The 14,450-nt window shown below is 38.0% G+C and overlaps 2 protein-coding genes across 5 annotated transcripts in view; both read left to right on the top strand.

Moving 5' to 3' along the window:
• LOC103478943 (glutamate decarboxylase 1-like) overlaps positions 1 to 9,421 on the top strand; it is a 41,610-nt gene extending 32,189 nt beyond the window's left edge. For all 4 annotated transcript variants that reach the window (XM_008433096.3, XM_008433097.3, XM_008433095.3 and 1 more), the window contains 11 exons: positions 2,592 to 2,704; positions 3,823 to 3,938; positions 5,002 to 5,081; positions 5,181 to 5,235; positions 5,319 to 5,435; positions 5,520 to 5,584; positions 6,303 to 6,381; positions 6,492 to 6,641; positions 6,722 to 6,829; positions 6,952 to 7,041; positions 7,588 to 9,421. In XM_008433096.3, the coding sequence (XP_008431318.1) occupies positions 2,592 to 2,704; positions 3,823 to 3,938; positions 5,002 to 5,081; positions 5,181 to 5,235; positions 5,319 to 5,435; positions 5,520 to 5,584; positions 6,303 to 6,381; positions 6,492 to 6,641; positions 6,722 to 6,829; positions 6,952 to 7,041; positions 7,588 to 7,761 (1,147 nt within the window). In that variant the 3' untranslated portion in view covers positions 7,762 to 9,421. The remainder of the gene's footprint in view (positions 1 to 2,591; positions 2,705 to 3,822; positions 3,939 to 5,001; positions 5,082 to 5,180; positions 5,236 to 5,318; positions 5,436 to 5,519; positions 5,585 to 6,302; positions 6,382 to 6,491; positions 6,642 to 6,721; positions 6,830 to 6,951; positions 7,042 to 7,587) is intronic.
• A 2,734-nt stretch (positions 9,422 to 12,155) lies between these two features.
• LOC103478944 (uncharacterized) lies at positions 12,156 to 14,450 on the top strand. The gene has a single exon (XM_081598821.1). It carries the CDS (start codon positions 12,287 to 12,289, stop codon positions 13,748 to 13,750), a length of 1,464 nt encoding a protein of 487 aa, XP_081454947.1. The 5' UTR covers positions 12,156 to 12,286; the 3' UTR covers positions 13,751 to 14,450.

Genomic DNA, 14,450 nt, shown 5'->3' with positions numbered 1-14,450 from the left:
TAGAAGTAGCGTTGTGTGTAGGGTCAGAGGGTTTCGCACATACAAACATACGTTCATGCACAAATTCATCTAAGCACACCCCCACACAACGCGCACTCACACTGCACGCCCTTGATGATGATAATAAGGGCATTTAGGGGCTGTCTCTGGGGGACAGGCAGGTGACTGAGGGGTAATTTTCACCCTGAAAAGACCAATGATTGGCTCTGATTGTGATAATGATCACCATTATTGTCATTACAGCATGAAATGACTCAGAGATAAGGAGAATTTTAAAAAGGTGCATCGGTTTTGTCCTTTTTTTTTTTTTGCTGTAGCAGGGATTGGTTTTAAAGCCAGAGAAAGTGAGATGTTGTGGGGATTAAATATATGTATTATTTTCTTCCATAATCCATACTTCCAACATATCATAGAAGACTTTGATCTTGGTCTTTTTGTCGTTTCTACAGTTTTGTCCTTTTGTTGTTGTGGATGAAAGTCAAAGCCCATAAGTCATGAAAGGAGACTTTGTCTTTTAATGTCTGTTCAATAAAATTCAGCTTGCAGGGCAGTACATGGATTAGACCCCATCACAAAACGTCTCTGTCTTTCAACCTTTTATGCCTTTTCTGGCCTGTTTCTAAGCTATCTCCCATACAGGGTGCTGATCATTTCACTATTTGCCTGTTGTCCTTACGTAGTTATAGTTGTTTCATAGTTTCATGTGGTTTGAACTGATGATTGTCAATCACACATCAGTTTCTACCATTGGTAAGGGCGTTTCATTCTGGCTTTTACAACTGAGGATTTGAGAAAATCATTTTAGAAACACACAACGTATCCACAGTCTGCAGTAAAGAAATGAATTGACTCTAATAATAAATATTTATATTTATTATTGAGGGTCATCTAGATTTATTTTGGCATATTACCAGAAGATAGAGAGAGTAAAATGTTCTCTAATTATATCCACCTGAAATAAATTACATGAGATTCTGAGTCTTTATTTTATGAGAAACTATCTTCATAACTAGAGATGCAAATCTTTCAGTGTCTAACAATTCGATTCCGATTTTCAGGGTCACGAGTCGAGTCAGAAACGATTTTCAAAGAATTGTTCAAAATATAATCTTACAACAAAATTAAGCAGACTAAAATGGATTTTTGAATCGATCAGAATTGCCAGGACTAGGAATTATGCTTCTCTGTATGATAGTTTTTTTTTTCTGCACCGTTTTCAAAACAACTAAATAAGAATGAAAATATCATCTGATTCACAATGGATACAAAACAGAAGTAGATATGGATGAAATGATAATTCATAGGAACAAAACATGATGAACTGGCAAATAGACATATATTAATCTTGAAAATTCAATTGACCCGATAGAGATGAAACAGTAAAAACTGATTGAATTAGAATAGGGAAAAAAAGTTTTCAGATTATAATATTCAACAATTACATTAAGTTATACAAGATATTTGCACCACTATGAATCTCTATAGTTTATCCCAGAAATATAAAGAAATAATAACTATATGCAAAATTTCTTGAGGAAAAGTGAGTCAAATACTCATTTTGTACTTGACCACAAAACGAGGATTCAAACTGGCGAAAGGGCCAAATGAACCTGGGATGGCATAGAGTGGGATCTATACCACCCCACTCTACTCTCCCACCACAACGTCAGCAAAACCAGTGTGGGTCAGGGAGAGCAGAGCCTGCTTTTGTCACGGTGGAGCGGCATCTCTTCAGTGATGGGAGCAGTGAAGTGTTGTGTAACTGGCCTCCTTACAGGCGTGGTAAACAGCGATGTGTCCGGAGGCGGCGCGTAGCGAATGGCTCGTCACGTAACAAAGAGAGCAAAGGCGCATGTGCTTGTTTGGAAGAGTCAGCTCTCTGTCAGATTTAACCTACTTTAGCCTCTCAAGCAGTTTTGCTCTTTTGTTGTCGGTCGACATGCCTCTCATTTTATCGTTTCTGAACCAACAATGAGGTCAAGTCCACACCTAGCATTTAAAACTCCAACTCACTTCATCTTCTGGATCTTTAAAAAAAAACAAAGAAAACATTTTCCTATTTGGTTTGAGATATTTTTTGTTCTTTTAACGCGATGGTGAAATTCATTGATTCAGACTTCTTTATTCCAGGGCCAACCAGGGCTGTTATCTCATTCAAACATCCTCTCTCCTCCTTTCGTCCACACATCCACATACACACTCTTCCACATTCGTGTTCTTTCAGCCGTCACATTGGCCCCATTCAGAGCCGTCGCCGGGACGGGCGGGACCGCCAGATAGCCATCAGGGCTTTGTGTGTTCTAATTAAACCACTCAATGATTTCAGAAGCCATTTCAATATGAATGTTTGTGGGTTGGCTCCTATCAGAAACTTTTTAATTAGCCCAGTCAGCTCTGTCCTGTGTGGATGGAAATGCACAAAGGCTAATGGAAACAATGGAAGAGATGTGTGTGCGCACGCGTGTGTGTGTGCATGCGCTGATGTGTGTTTGGAGCCTCACATCTGCAAGTGCTGCATACCTTCATTTTCCAAATGTGTTTGCAATATGGAGCAGTGCTCTGTCTTGATAACGGGATGGTGTGACTGGCAGGTTTACCTACGAGATTGCACCAGTGTTCGTGTTGATGGAGCAGCTGACTCTGAAGAAGATGAGAGAGATGATTGGCTGGCCAGGCGGAGAAGGAGACGGCCTCTTTTCACCAGGTCAGTTAATAAATCCCACTGTTGCTGAGCAAGTACGTCATGTAAAGGATCCTAATAACACTGTCAGTGTGTGGTTTTCCTCAGAAAATGCTTACATGCATCATTGGTAGAAATACTTTAAGTTCATTGCAAATTGTCAAAAATATCTGTGGAAACATGCAAAGAAAAAAATGCCAATAAGTGCACTAATGCACTGCGTAATGTTTAAGTAATTTTTGGCATGCAATTTTTGAGTAAAGTACATACTGTAAGCTGTGTTTCCTATGACTATATAATTGCATAAATTGACATTTTGAAAATAAATTCACTTAAAGGAAGCATGGAAATTTTTGAAACGACTCTTGTTTTTGCTCTATGATGAGATTCTTTCTTGGCCCTATCAAAATTGGTTTATTTTACAAAACTGCAATGGAAACACTTTTTTTGCATCATCAGAGTCACATGATCAAACCATGACGAAGAAGACAACAGAAAGTAGTTGGAGGCTCATGGGGTGGCATGTTTTTAATGATTTTAATGAACAAACTTATTGATGTGTGACGATAACAGCGTTTCTTGTTTAAAGGAAACACTGCAATTGTCAAACTGTCCATATTCCTCTAATGTCAAAAAAACACAAAGTTTTCCGCACATTTGTAATGGAAACGCAGCTATAAATAAATGTATAGAAATAGTTTTTTGCCCTTGAAATTATATCTTTTTTTTCATTGTCTTCTTATGTTTGAAGACAAACTTCTTGGCTGAATAAAAATAGCTTTAAATCTAAATCTGCCATGGGTAAGAATACATTTCTTGACCGTACAACCTCAGTGATATTTTGTTAATTGCCCCTAACAAGCCCCAACTCATTCACACAGTTTTTGTAGCCCTCAAGCATCTGGCATGATTCCACCTGGATGTTTGACCTCTGACCTTTCAGAATCTGTAGAGTTCACTTAATTGGTTGGTTTCATGGTAGATATGACTCTCGGGAGAAATCAGTAGATAGTTTTACCTATTTAACTCTTGACTTACCGTGATGTAGAAGGTTTTGGAGGTATTCTTCCTCACTCCTTATATTTCTCTGGGTCTGGATGATTCTCCGCTGTGGGACTGAATTATATGTCTTTCACTGACAGGGGGGGCTATCTCCAACATGTACAGCGTGATGATCGCTCGCTACAAGTATTTTCCTGAGGTCAAGACGAAGGGCATGTCTGCCGCTCCCCGCCTCGTCCTTTTCACATCTGAACACGTACGTCATCACACACCAACGCGCTGCTCCACCTCACACCTCGGGAGAACTTGTTCAATGTTCAGTTCAGACAGTTCACCCTTTGAAAATCTAAAACACAATAGTTCAGATTTATTCGTCAAGTTGTCATAAGCTAAAATCTTCTGGAAAGGTTTTCAAATGTTTCAAATGATGCTGTGAGTTAATAACATAGTAATTTTGTTCTTGTTTAATATTTTCAGGCTGGAAACCTTTTTGAAAAATCTGTTCTTTTGTTCCCCGGAATCACAAACTGGGGAATCTCACAAATTTAAAATATCACTAAAAAGCAAATTCAGCAAAGTCGTCAAACTCAGAGCCAGTGCTTTAGTAGGCTGACATTTCTGTCATAAAAATATATTTTTTTGCAGTTAATGATGGAATTAAATTTTCACAGAAACTGAATTTGAGTGTTTTAGCATTTGTAAGTCATATTCATAGCTGTATAAATTATTGAGATGCAAAATTATTCTTAATATCTTCATCTTATATTTAATTTTTTGTCTGATACTCTGACACAAAAAATGTTTAAGTGACAATAAGCAATACTTTGAGAAATGTTTACATGTATGATGAGTAGCGTTAATGAAGCAAGCTAATGTTACTGTTGCTGCTGCTTTACTCTTCATTCACCTCTGGATTCACTATGTGACTGAAGGACGCCCCCTGCAGGTTAAATTGACAAATTGGCACACAGGCACACTTTGACCGGCGCTTATTCTCCAGCAACTAACTCAAGTTTTACCAAAAAGTCTGATCTTATGACACATATTCACTTTTGGCAAAAGTAGTTATTAGCAATGCAAGGTAAACATTATTTTTAAAAAAACACTCTACTCCTTGTGGAAAAATGTTTTAAGAAGGGAAATGTTCATGTCGTTTGTTCTTTTCTTCCTGCCAGATGCTCATCTTGCAAGAACTGCACATTCAAGAGTTTTACTGCAAGCGAGAAAAAAAAAAAAATCAGTTAGCAATTATCTCAAAAATGTTCGACCTTTCCTGAATGCAGCTGTTTGATCATAGAGTCTGATGTGTGTCCCTGCAGAGCCACTACTCTATAAAGAAGGCCGGAGCCGCTCTTGGCTTTGGGTCCGACAACGTCATCCTGCTGAGCACAGACGAAAGGTTTGTTGTGGGAAAAGCTGCGATCTGAAAAAAAAACACATATAAAAAATGACCCTTGAAACCAAGAGTATAAAAATATATTGTTTCACATGTTTTCAGAGGGAGAGTCATACCTGCAGACCTAGAGGCTAAAATCATTGATGCGAAACAAAAGGTTGACATCGTTATTTCTACTCATTGTATGTTTTTCATTTTAACTCAGACTTTGATCCATCTATAATGTCTGTGTCTCCGCAGGGTTACGTGCCACTGTTTGTGAATGCCACAGCCGGTTCCACTGTGTATGGAGCCTTTGATCCCATCAACGAAATTGCTGACATCTGTGAGAAGTACAACCTGTGGCTTCATGTAGATGTGAGTAGCTGATAACTCAGAGTTCACATACATTTGGATCAGAGATCCATCCCATCTTTAATCGTACTTATTTTGTCTTCTCAGGGCGCCTGGGGTGGTGGTCTGCTGATGTCTAGGAAGCACCGTCATAAACTAAATGGAGTTGAGAGGTAAGACAGCATGAGAACAGAAACCGCCTTCTTGTGTTTGAGGAGGGTTTTCACACCCGATAGTCCAGTTGACTCGGTTTGACAGGGGATCAAAATGGCAACATTTGTCACATTTTCAGCAGCTGCAGTTTTCGTTCACCAATGATTCAGACCCTTTGAAGAACCTAATCACCCCCTGTGGTAGCTTTGCACCAAGAACCACTGAAGGGAACGATATGAAAACTTCTGAAGGAGACTAGCGCAACTTCCTTCTTCACAAAATGTAAACAAAAATGGAGAGGCATTTGATTTTAGTGGTTATAGAATTTCTCTTATGTCTTAGGCAAAAGACCACAAGCCATTTCTCCTGCTAGTGTGAGACATGAGCGCTTGTTTTGGTTGTCTTTACCCAGAATCCCCTGCGCTACAGTCCGGTTCCGAATTTTGGAGTGGTCTCCGGTACACTTGGCATCCACATATGCCTTAAAAACACATCAGAGTTCACTTCAACCAAACCGATTTATAGGTGAACCAGAGTTTGCTTTTTTTTTTAATCCACATCAGAGTTTGATGCGCGTTCACACCTCCCCAAACAAACCGAACGTTTTAGGCAAACGAACTACAGTTGAATTAAAGTTGATTAAACAGGGCTGGTGTGAATGCTCCCTAATTCTGCTGAAGATTTTCAGCCTTTAATGAGTGAATGAATAAACATAATGACATGTATTCAACATCGCAGGGCCAACTCTGTCACTTGGAACCCCCACAAGATGATGGGTGTCCCTTTACAGTGTTCTGCCATCCTAGTCAGAGAGAAGGTACAAACATAAAAAACAATATTTGTATATGAATATATTATGCATGTATTCCCTACAAGTTCCAGGTGATGAGGGGAAATGCTAAAACTGTGTGCCTTGTTTTTCTGCAGGGAATCCTCGCAGGCTGTAATTCCATGTGCGCTGGCTACCTTTTCCAACCAGACAAACAGTACGACGTCACCTACGATACAGGCGACAAGGCCATCCAGTGTGGGCGGCACGTTGACATCTTTAAGTTCTGGCTCATGTGGAAAGCCAAAGTGAGTTGGCTGGAGAGTCATTAACTCAATAGGAATAGTTAATGTTTGCTTCTGGTTGGTTGAACAACTTTTCCCCTCAGGGCACTATTGGCTTCGAGCAGCACATCGACAAATGTTTGGACCTGTCTCAGTACCTGTACAACAAGATCAAGAACCGGGAGGGATTTCAGATGGTTTTTGATGGCGTGGTGAGCTTCAGCAATTTTCCGTTTAAATTATACAGTGTACATTTGACTTTTAATATTTGTTAAAAGTCATTAAAACATTTTAATGACTAGTGTGGATTAATTATATTTGTTTGTGTTTACAGCCTCAGCACACAAACGTTTGCTTCTGGTACATCCCACCCAGCCTGAGAGGAATGCCCGACAGCGATGAGCGGCGAGAAAAACTCCACAGGGTAACTTATGATTTTTACCAAATTATTCATATTCCGTGAAATGTTTTCAATTTGTCTCATTATGAACACAAACTGGAATTTATTTTACTTGATAGAGCAGCACAAAGTTGCACTTAATTGTGTTTTCCAGTTTTCTTCAAGAAGAAAGATCTTAAAAGTGCCGCATGCTTTTATACCAATCCATTCCGACTGGCCCAAGTAAAATCCAAGTGGTAGCCTAATTAGTAACTAAAAAAATGTTTTATTCTCAATGAAAATCCATCTGTTCCAACAAATGTCACACTGCTCTAATTTTTATGTGTAAAAGAAAAGGGGAAAAAAACTGCTTTAAGGTAATTTGAGTGCATCTGCTCTGTTCAACTGGCTAAATATTAGACACGCATCAGACTGGAAGTATAATTCCCATCAATCGTTGCCATCTAAGCAGTCCTCTGTGACATAAATATTGAGCGCCCTGGTGTTGCAAAGATAATATATTTGCGATTTATTGTGTACACACAGGATTCAGGTTTGCTTCACAGTAACCTGTGGTTTTTACTCCACCAGGTTGCTCCAAAGATCAAGGCCATGATGATGGAGTCGGGGACCACAATGGTGGGTTACCAACCCCAGGGCAATAAAGTCAACTTTTTCCGCATGGTTGTCTCCAATCCTGCTGCCACACAGTCTGACATCGACTTCCTGATTGACGAGATTGAGAGGATGGGTCAAGACTTGTAGTTCTCTCTGTTATTCAGACAGCAAACTGTGACGTGGGGGTGTTTTTGCCTCGAGCCTAACAAGCAAAAATACGAGTCACGTGAAACATCAATAGTGCTGCAGAAAGATAAATGGTAGAGTCTGGTTTTGGTTTCTTTTTATTTAATAGTAATTTGCCTGAGGCATTCTAAATGTTTCAGCAACTGAAGAGAAACAAGTTCACACAGTAGACTAAATATATAACCTGTACCTGACTTCTCCAGGTACAGAAAGTGTAGGATTTTTCTGTGATGTGGAGTCTTTTAATATTTTAACGTAAATGTAACAATAAGGCTCTCATTCAGAGACATTTGTCTTTTGAAGCTATATGTGTGAGTGAGTGTGTGTGAAGATTGTAAATAACAAAAATGGGGCAAAAAAAGCACAGAAAAATATACTGAAGTATCACTGAATAGTTCTGCTTTATCAGACATTTGCTACTCATAATTGACTCATGGATGCTCTACGATATATATAAATAAGTATATATATACAGTATATATATATATATAGATTTATTTATTTAGTATGCACCGGCTTATTAGTCCTGAATCATCGTCCTGAACTCCTAAGGCGGCGTGTGTCTTTTTGTCATACATTTAATGCTAACGGGCGATGCTAAAACACGCTCTGCTAAAAGCATTCTACGTCCTCTGTAAATAGAGCTACAGTCTGCAACGTCTTCCCTTGTGACAATAAGCTCTTGTGAAAACCTGTGTTTCGTTTAGCGCTGGCTCGTATTTGTTCCCAGTACTCACGCGATCCCAACAAGTGAGTTTAAACATCGATAGTGAGTGAATATTCGCGCATATAAGAACATATTTATTTAGCTTCCAGCATTTGCAGATTCATTTATTTCAACGTGGCGTCGTCTTTCTCTGTATTACGTTGTAATGCGTTTGTAAAAGTACTCAGCAGAATAAAGTTTATTTATATAGTGACGTTGTCTGCCAAAGAAAGAGAACCAGGACCAGAGTAATCCATTTCTTTTGTGTGAAACCTCTTATAGATTCTAGATGTTTGTAAAAATTAAATGTAAAAAAAAAAAGTTATTGAGGCATAATGCAATTTCTATTTGTTGATTTCTGTGAATGAGTCGTTGGCCTGAATGTTCTGAGATTAAGAATGAATTTATGTAATCCTCTGGCTGTTGTTCCAGGCCTATTTTAGCAAGAAGCACAAGGATGTGAGAATGTACTCTCCTCTGGAGACTGGGAAGAAGTTATGCATCTGACTGAACCCGAATGCATTTACCGTTGTATAGTGGATTCATTGTAATACATATTACTGTTATTCTCAGTGTTACAGGGGCCAAGTGGAATAACTTGTAAGACGGTTGCTTTTTCTGTCTTTGCACAATCTTCACCTTTCCTTCTTCCATTGTAAATGGATGTGTATTATATAAGACATATGTTAACAGCATATTTATGGTAATTAGGGACCATATGTGAATAGCACAATTGCATATATAATACTGTTATGCGTGTACTGGATGTTATCAATGACTGTTTGTGACTAGTCTGAATTTTAATGAAGCCAACAGTAAGGGAACTGCTCCCTTAAGTTTTCAGAAGGCACTTTAACACAAATCATACTGTTATGGAAAAATATACTGAATAAAGTCTATTAAACGGGAAAAAAATAGTTTATTTTCTATCTTTTCATTCACATCTAAATAAAATTACACTAAATGTTTTTGCCCTTCTGAAGACGCTGGTTCGAGCTGGTAAGACTGTTATCGGGTTATTTTTGAGTTTTATCGCAATATTTCTTGGTACTGCTGTGTTAACCACAAAAATTATAATAAAAAAACATTTCTTTTTTAGGTAACTTTATGGCTGAGACTTCATGAGCCTTCTAGAGCAACAAACAGAAATATTACTAATGAAAAACGTTTCTATTTGACAGGTTTCTTCAGGATGCCATTAACTAAACAAAAATAGTATATCGCTGAGCTGCGCACAGCAACTGCATTTATTTGTTTTAAAGATTTTTTTTGGCTCTAGTGGCCTTTATTTGATAATTGACTGAAAGGAAAGTGGGTAATGAGAGAAGGGGAAAGACATGCAGCAAAGGTTGCCAAGGCCAGGAATCGAACCTGCGACGGCTGCGTTGAGGACTGAGGCCTCCATATGTGGGCTGTGCTTAACCCCTGTGCCACCACAGCAACTGCATTTAATCATATTTTCAATTTGACTGATATTTATTGGTGCTCTCATGGAAAATACAGTGGTGAAAATAGGAAAAATAATGTTCAATAATACTATCAGTTTCATGTTTTTTTGTTGTTGTTTTTTTAACCATCAATGACAATTGAAATTTATTGAGACAAAGATAATTCAAACTTCTTATGAATTTTTCACAATAAATGATAAAGAGTATGATGATAAAGATCCACCCCAAGTCTTTATTCATAGTGACACATATCCTGTACAGACATGAGCAGAAAGGCCGCTCAGCGAGGAAGAAACCATTACTCCAAAAGAAACAAAATGAGTCAGGTGGCAGTTTGCAAATGCTCACAGGGACAGAGGACTTCATTGTTGCGGACAATGACCATTGTTACATTTGGAGGAAAAAGAGGGGACACTTTTACTACTCTTACTGTGAAGAATTGCTGTGTTTTGCTGCAGAAGAAACTGTTACTCATATGGGCAGCATCATAAGGAAACTCACAAACTACAAAAAAAATTCTAGAAGAATGTTCTCATTAAATTTTCTGAGATTTAGCAAATAAAAATAATTTTGGTAATTCTAACCAACCTTTAAAAAAGGAGAAGTTTGGCCTGATTTAATTTCAGACAGTAAGAAAATACAATGCGTTTATGTCCTTCTATAAAGTGCATTTAAACTTCTGGTTTCAGCTGTACATATTTGAGCTTGAAGGCATAACAATAAAGAAAATCCAGAACAAAATGCAGATGTAAACTGACTTCATCGGAGTGTAATTATGATTTGGCCAAATAAACCCAACCCCCTGGCAACTGAGCTCCATGATCTTTGAACAAACAGGATACAGAACTGCATTAGCTCACAACCAGAGCGTAAATGACTCTCTGGTGGAGAGTCATTTACAAAATACTATCAATCAATCAAATTTTATTTGTATAGCACATTTCAGCAGCAAGGCATTTCAAAGTGCTTTACATAATTAAAATAAAAACAGAATGTGACATTAAATAAACAGTGAGAAAGGGAAAGAGATAAAAAAAAATAATAATAATTTAGCAGCCTCCCACCTCCCCCTCAAATGAAGGATTTTGGCTTTATTGATGAACAGTGAGGTTTATTGGAAGTAAACCCGGAGTTTCACCGTAAGAGCTGTATACACAAACACAAAGTGTAAACTACTCTTACAACCGTGACGTATCAACTAAAAATAACGTTCACGATTAAAATATCGACTCTTATTCAAAAGCCAAACCAGTATTCCTATACAATAAAGCAAATTTACAATTCCAATCAATCAATAAAAGAACTATCCTTATTTACAAAATGAAAATACCTTGTGCCTCTATCAAGGGGCCGCTAATAAGATACATTTTACTAACTCTGTTGCAACTTGTCTTCCGTTCTGTTGTTAAGCAGCTGTTCTATAATATAAACAAAGGAAGCCGTCTCATAAAAATAAAAGCATTAAATTAAAAACCGGACGTCAATCATATTATACAAAATAAAATAACGGAAATGCAAGAAGTGCAAAAAGGGTAATACAACAAATAACCCCAAATAATTTGGGGTTATTTTCACTAAATTATACATGGAATGTGTCATGAATTGCAGGTTGTAGAAAGTGAGGACAGATGCGGTGGACCCAGGTTGTTGAGTTATGATGATTTTAATGGTGAAACAAATCAAATCCAGGCAGCACAGATGAACAGAGGCTATGAGCTCACACTGGTAGCAACTGGTGCAAAAACACACTGACCACAGACTCGACAAGGACGGGATTAAAGGTGGGATTAAATACACAAAGGGTAATCAGGGGAAGGAGACACAGCTGGGAGCAATCATAGGGGTAGCCAGGACAACAGGGGACTCAATAGGCACAGAAACCTAAATAAACATAGAGAAAACTCAAAAATAAAAAAATATATACATAATACGTCACTGATTCAAACTCAATTAAAAGGAATAATTTCTTGATTAGACAAGGAAAATAATAAAGCTAATAATTACTTACTTGTGATATTTGTGTAAATAAAATTCCTAAATCCTGCAGCTAGAGTTGTAATCTACAGTTGTAGCTATCTTTTTAGGTTTTACTGGATTATAGTGAGCTAGCTTTGATAGCAACATAGCACACATCAAATTATTCCAATGATGGAATCTGATGATGTCAAAGTGTTATGATGTCATAAAAGACATCACAACACTTGAATGTACTGCATCTGAATTAAAGTCACAGAACCCTATAAGGAGGCACACGAAGTGTGCTTTTTCCGACTTGGATTTAATATTGCATTCTTTTTCGTTGATTTTTCGATACAACGCTCGGACCATCAAAATGTTGTCAGCTGATAGTGATTTGTTAACAAAGACACAAATTAAACAAATGTCTAGAGATGAGCTGGTTCTCTTGGTTCTGGACTGGCTAAAAAGGTTTAGAGACAGAGCTGGAGCATTGATCAAGGAGAGCACAAGTCAGCAGGATTTGGAAAATGCTAATAAGCAAATCGGGCTTTTACAGGAGAAAATCGATTCGATCACCAAAGACCTAAACTGGTCTTTCAAGCAGATCAAATACCTGGAAACAGAGCAAATCCCAAAGTTAAAACAAGAGATAGAGCAACGTGGCTCACACAGGAATCAGTTGATGTCAGACATAAAGCAATACAAAAATAAAGTTAAACAACTTCAAGCCACTTTAAAAAAGGTCATCAGAGACTCAAAACAGCAGACTGACAAGTTATTGGCAGAAAAAAAGCATGTGATGTCTCAAATCCCAGCATGCAAAATGAAGATTGAAAAGTATCAAAATGAAGTGAAGAAACTTGAGATTGAGGTGTCAAGGAAAAGTAACGAAATCGGCATGAAGAATACTGACATTTTCAATGAAAAAGAGAAGTCCAGACTTCTTGAGAGCAAGATCAGATCTCTGGAAATGCAGCTGAAAGAGGCAGAGAAGGAAAGAAAATCTATTGAGAAGAAACTTAAAAAAACTCCAATGGAGGAAGCCATAGATAGAACTAAGCTAGAGTTTAAAGCAAGGATCGATCTAACTTCCGGTGTATTAGCAGAGGAGAAAGAGCGAAACAAGGGATTAGTAAACCGTCTGTTGAAAAAAGAACGGCAGGTGAGCAAGCTCTTGGAGATACAGGCTAAACAGGAGAGAGAGGCTGTGGTTGTGAAAAAAGGTTTTGACCAGACAGTGTCTGATTTTATTATTAGAGACCTGAGGAAAGAAAATCAATCCTTAAATGGTCAAATAAAGGTACTAATCAAAAGCAGGGAAAAGGACCAAGAACACATCAAAGAAGTCACCAAGCAAGTATCGAAACTGAGAGAACTGTACCACAATGAGAGGATGAAACACGAGAATTTTAAGGAATCCATGAAGAGGAAAGCGGCTAAGGTAGAAGATTATATTGTTTTGGAAGGGCCTAAAGTTCAAAGCAAAGTTGAGACACAAACCACCAATAAAACACTCGAACTTCTACCATCCACCACTAACAAAATAACCCTGCAGACACCCAAAACACAGTCAATTTGCAAGCGGAGAATTTTGATTCTTGGTGAAGGCAAGATACAGCCAGACTTTAAAGACGACTTCACAACACCCGGACAGTTAAAGTATAAGCCAGAACCAAAAAGAAAGCCTAAAATGCCACCTTTTAAACCAGCAGGCAGGCAGTATTTCTCACAGAAACCGAGCGGGAAAACAGGCAGCGGGCAACCTGACAGGAAAGCCATGACAGATGGGAACAGTAAAGTTCCCGTATTATCGATTAGAGGCAACAGTATAATATGAGGTGTGTTTGTGAGTATAACATCCAAGAGGCATATACACCTGGTGGCTGGGCTTTAACCCTTGGAGTCCAGCTGGGCTTTTAATTCAGCATATCAAGAAAATTTAACATCTTACATTCATGGAGAGACAATCTGCCCTCTCCATACAAGAGAAAACTCCAGTTTTTAAGAAAAATGACCGCCTACCAAGTCAATTGATAAGATCAACCAAATTTAGATTCACTCACTGTTCAGTACAGATATCCCTGTACTGAACATTGTTTCTTTCTGGAACACACTGTTAATGGGATGGAAAATTTTTCTCCGGGTGCACCGGTTTTTCAGACTATTCGAGAAAAGTAGTGTAGTATGAGGGGCCAATTAGGACAAAAACTGTTTTGTCTCTCAGACACTACTAAAGACTTATACACATACACACACACACACAAAATACTAAAATTGCGCATATATACTATTAAAATATCACACACGCATACAATTTTCTCTCAAGTATACTACAAAAGAGACTAAGATTGCACATATAAACTAATCAAATATTTCACGCACACACATACACACAAAGTATACAGACATACTATTCTGAATGATAGCTCGAAAATGTGTGTGTGAACTAACACTAGGTTGAATGAATGAATGAATGAATGAATGAATGAATGAATGAATGAATGAATGAATGAATGGGGATGAGTCTTAAATTTTTC

The sequence above is a fragment of the Poecilia reticulata genome, chromosome 17 (genome assembly GCF_904066995.2).
Source record: "Poecilia reticulata chromosome 17, P_reticulata-male-v2, whole genome shotgun sequence".
NCBI classification, from domain to species: Eukaryota; Metazoa; Chordata; class Actinopteri; order Cyprinodontiformes; family Poeciliidae; genus Poecilia; species Poecilia reticulata.
Note: the sequence above shows the minus strand (reverse complement) of the source record. Positions and strands in the feature narration are given on the sequence as shown.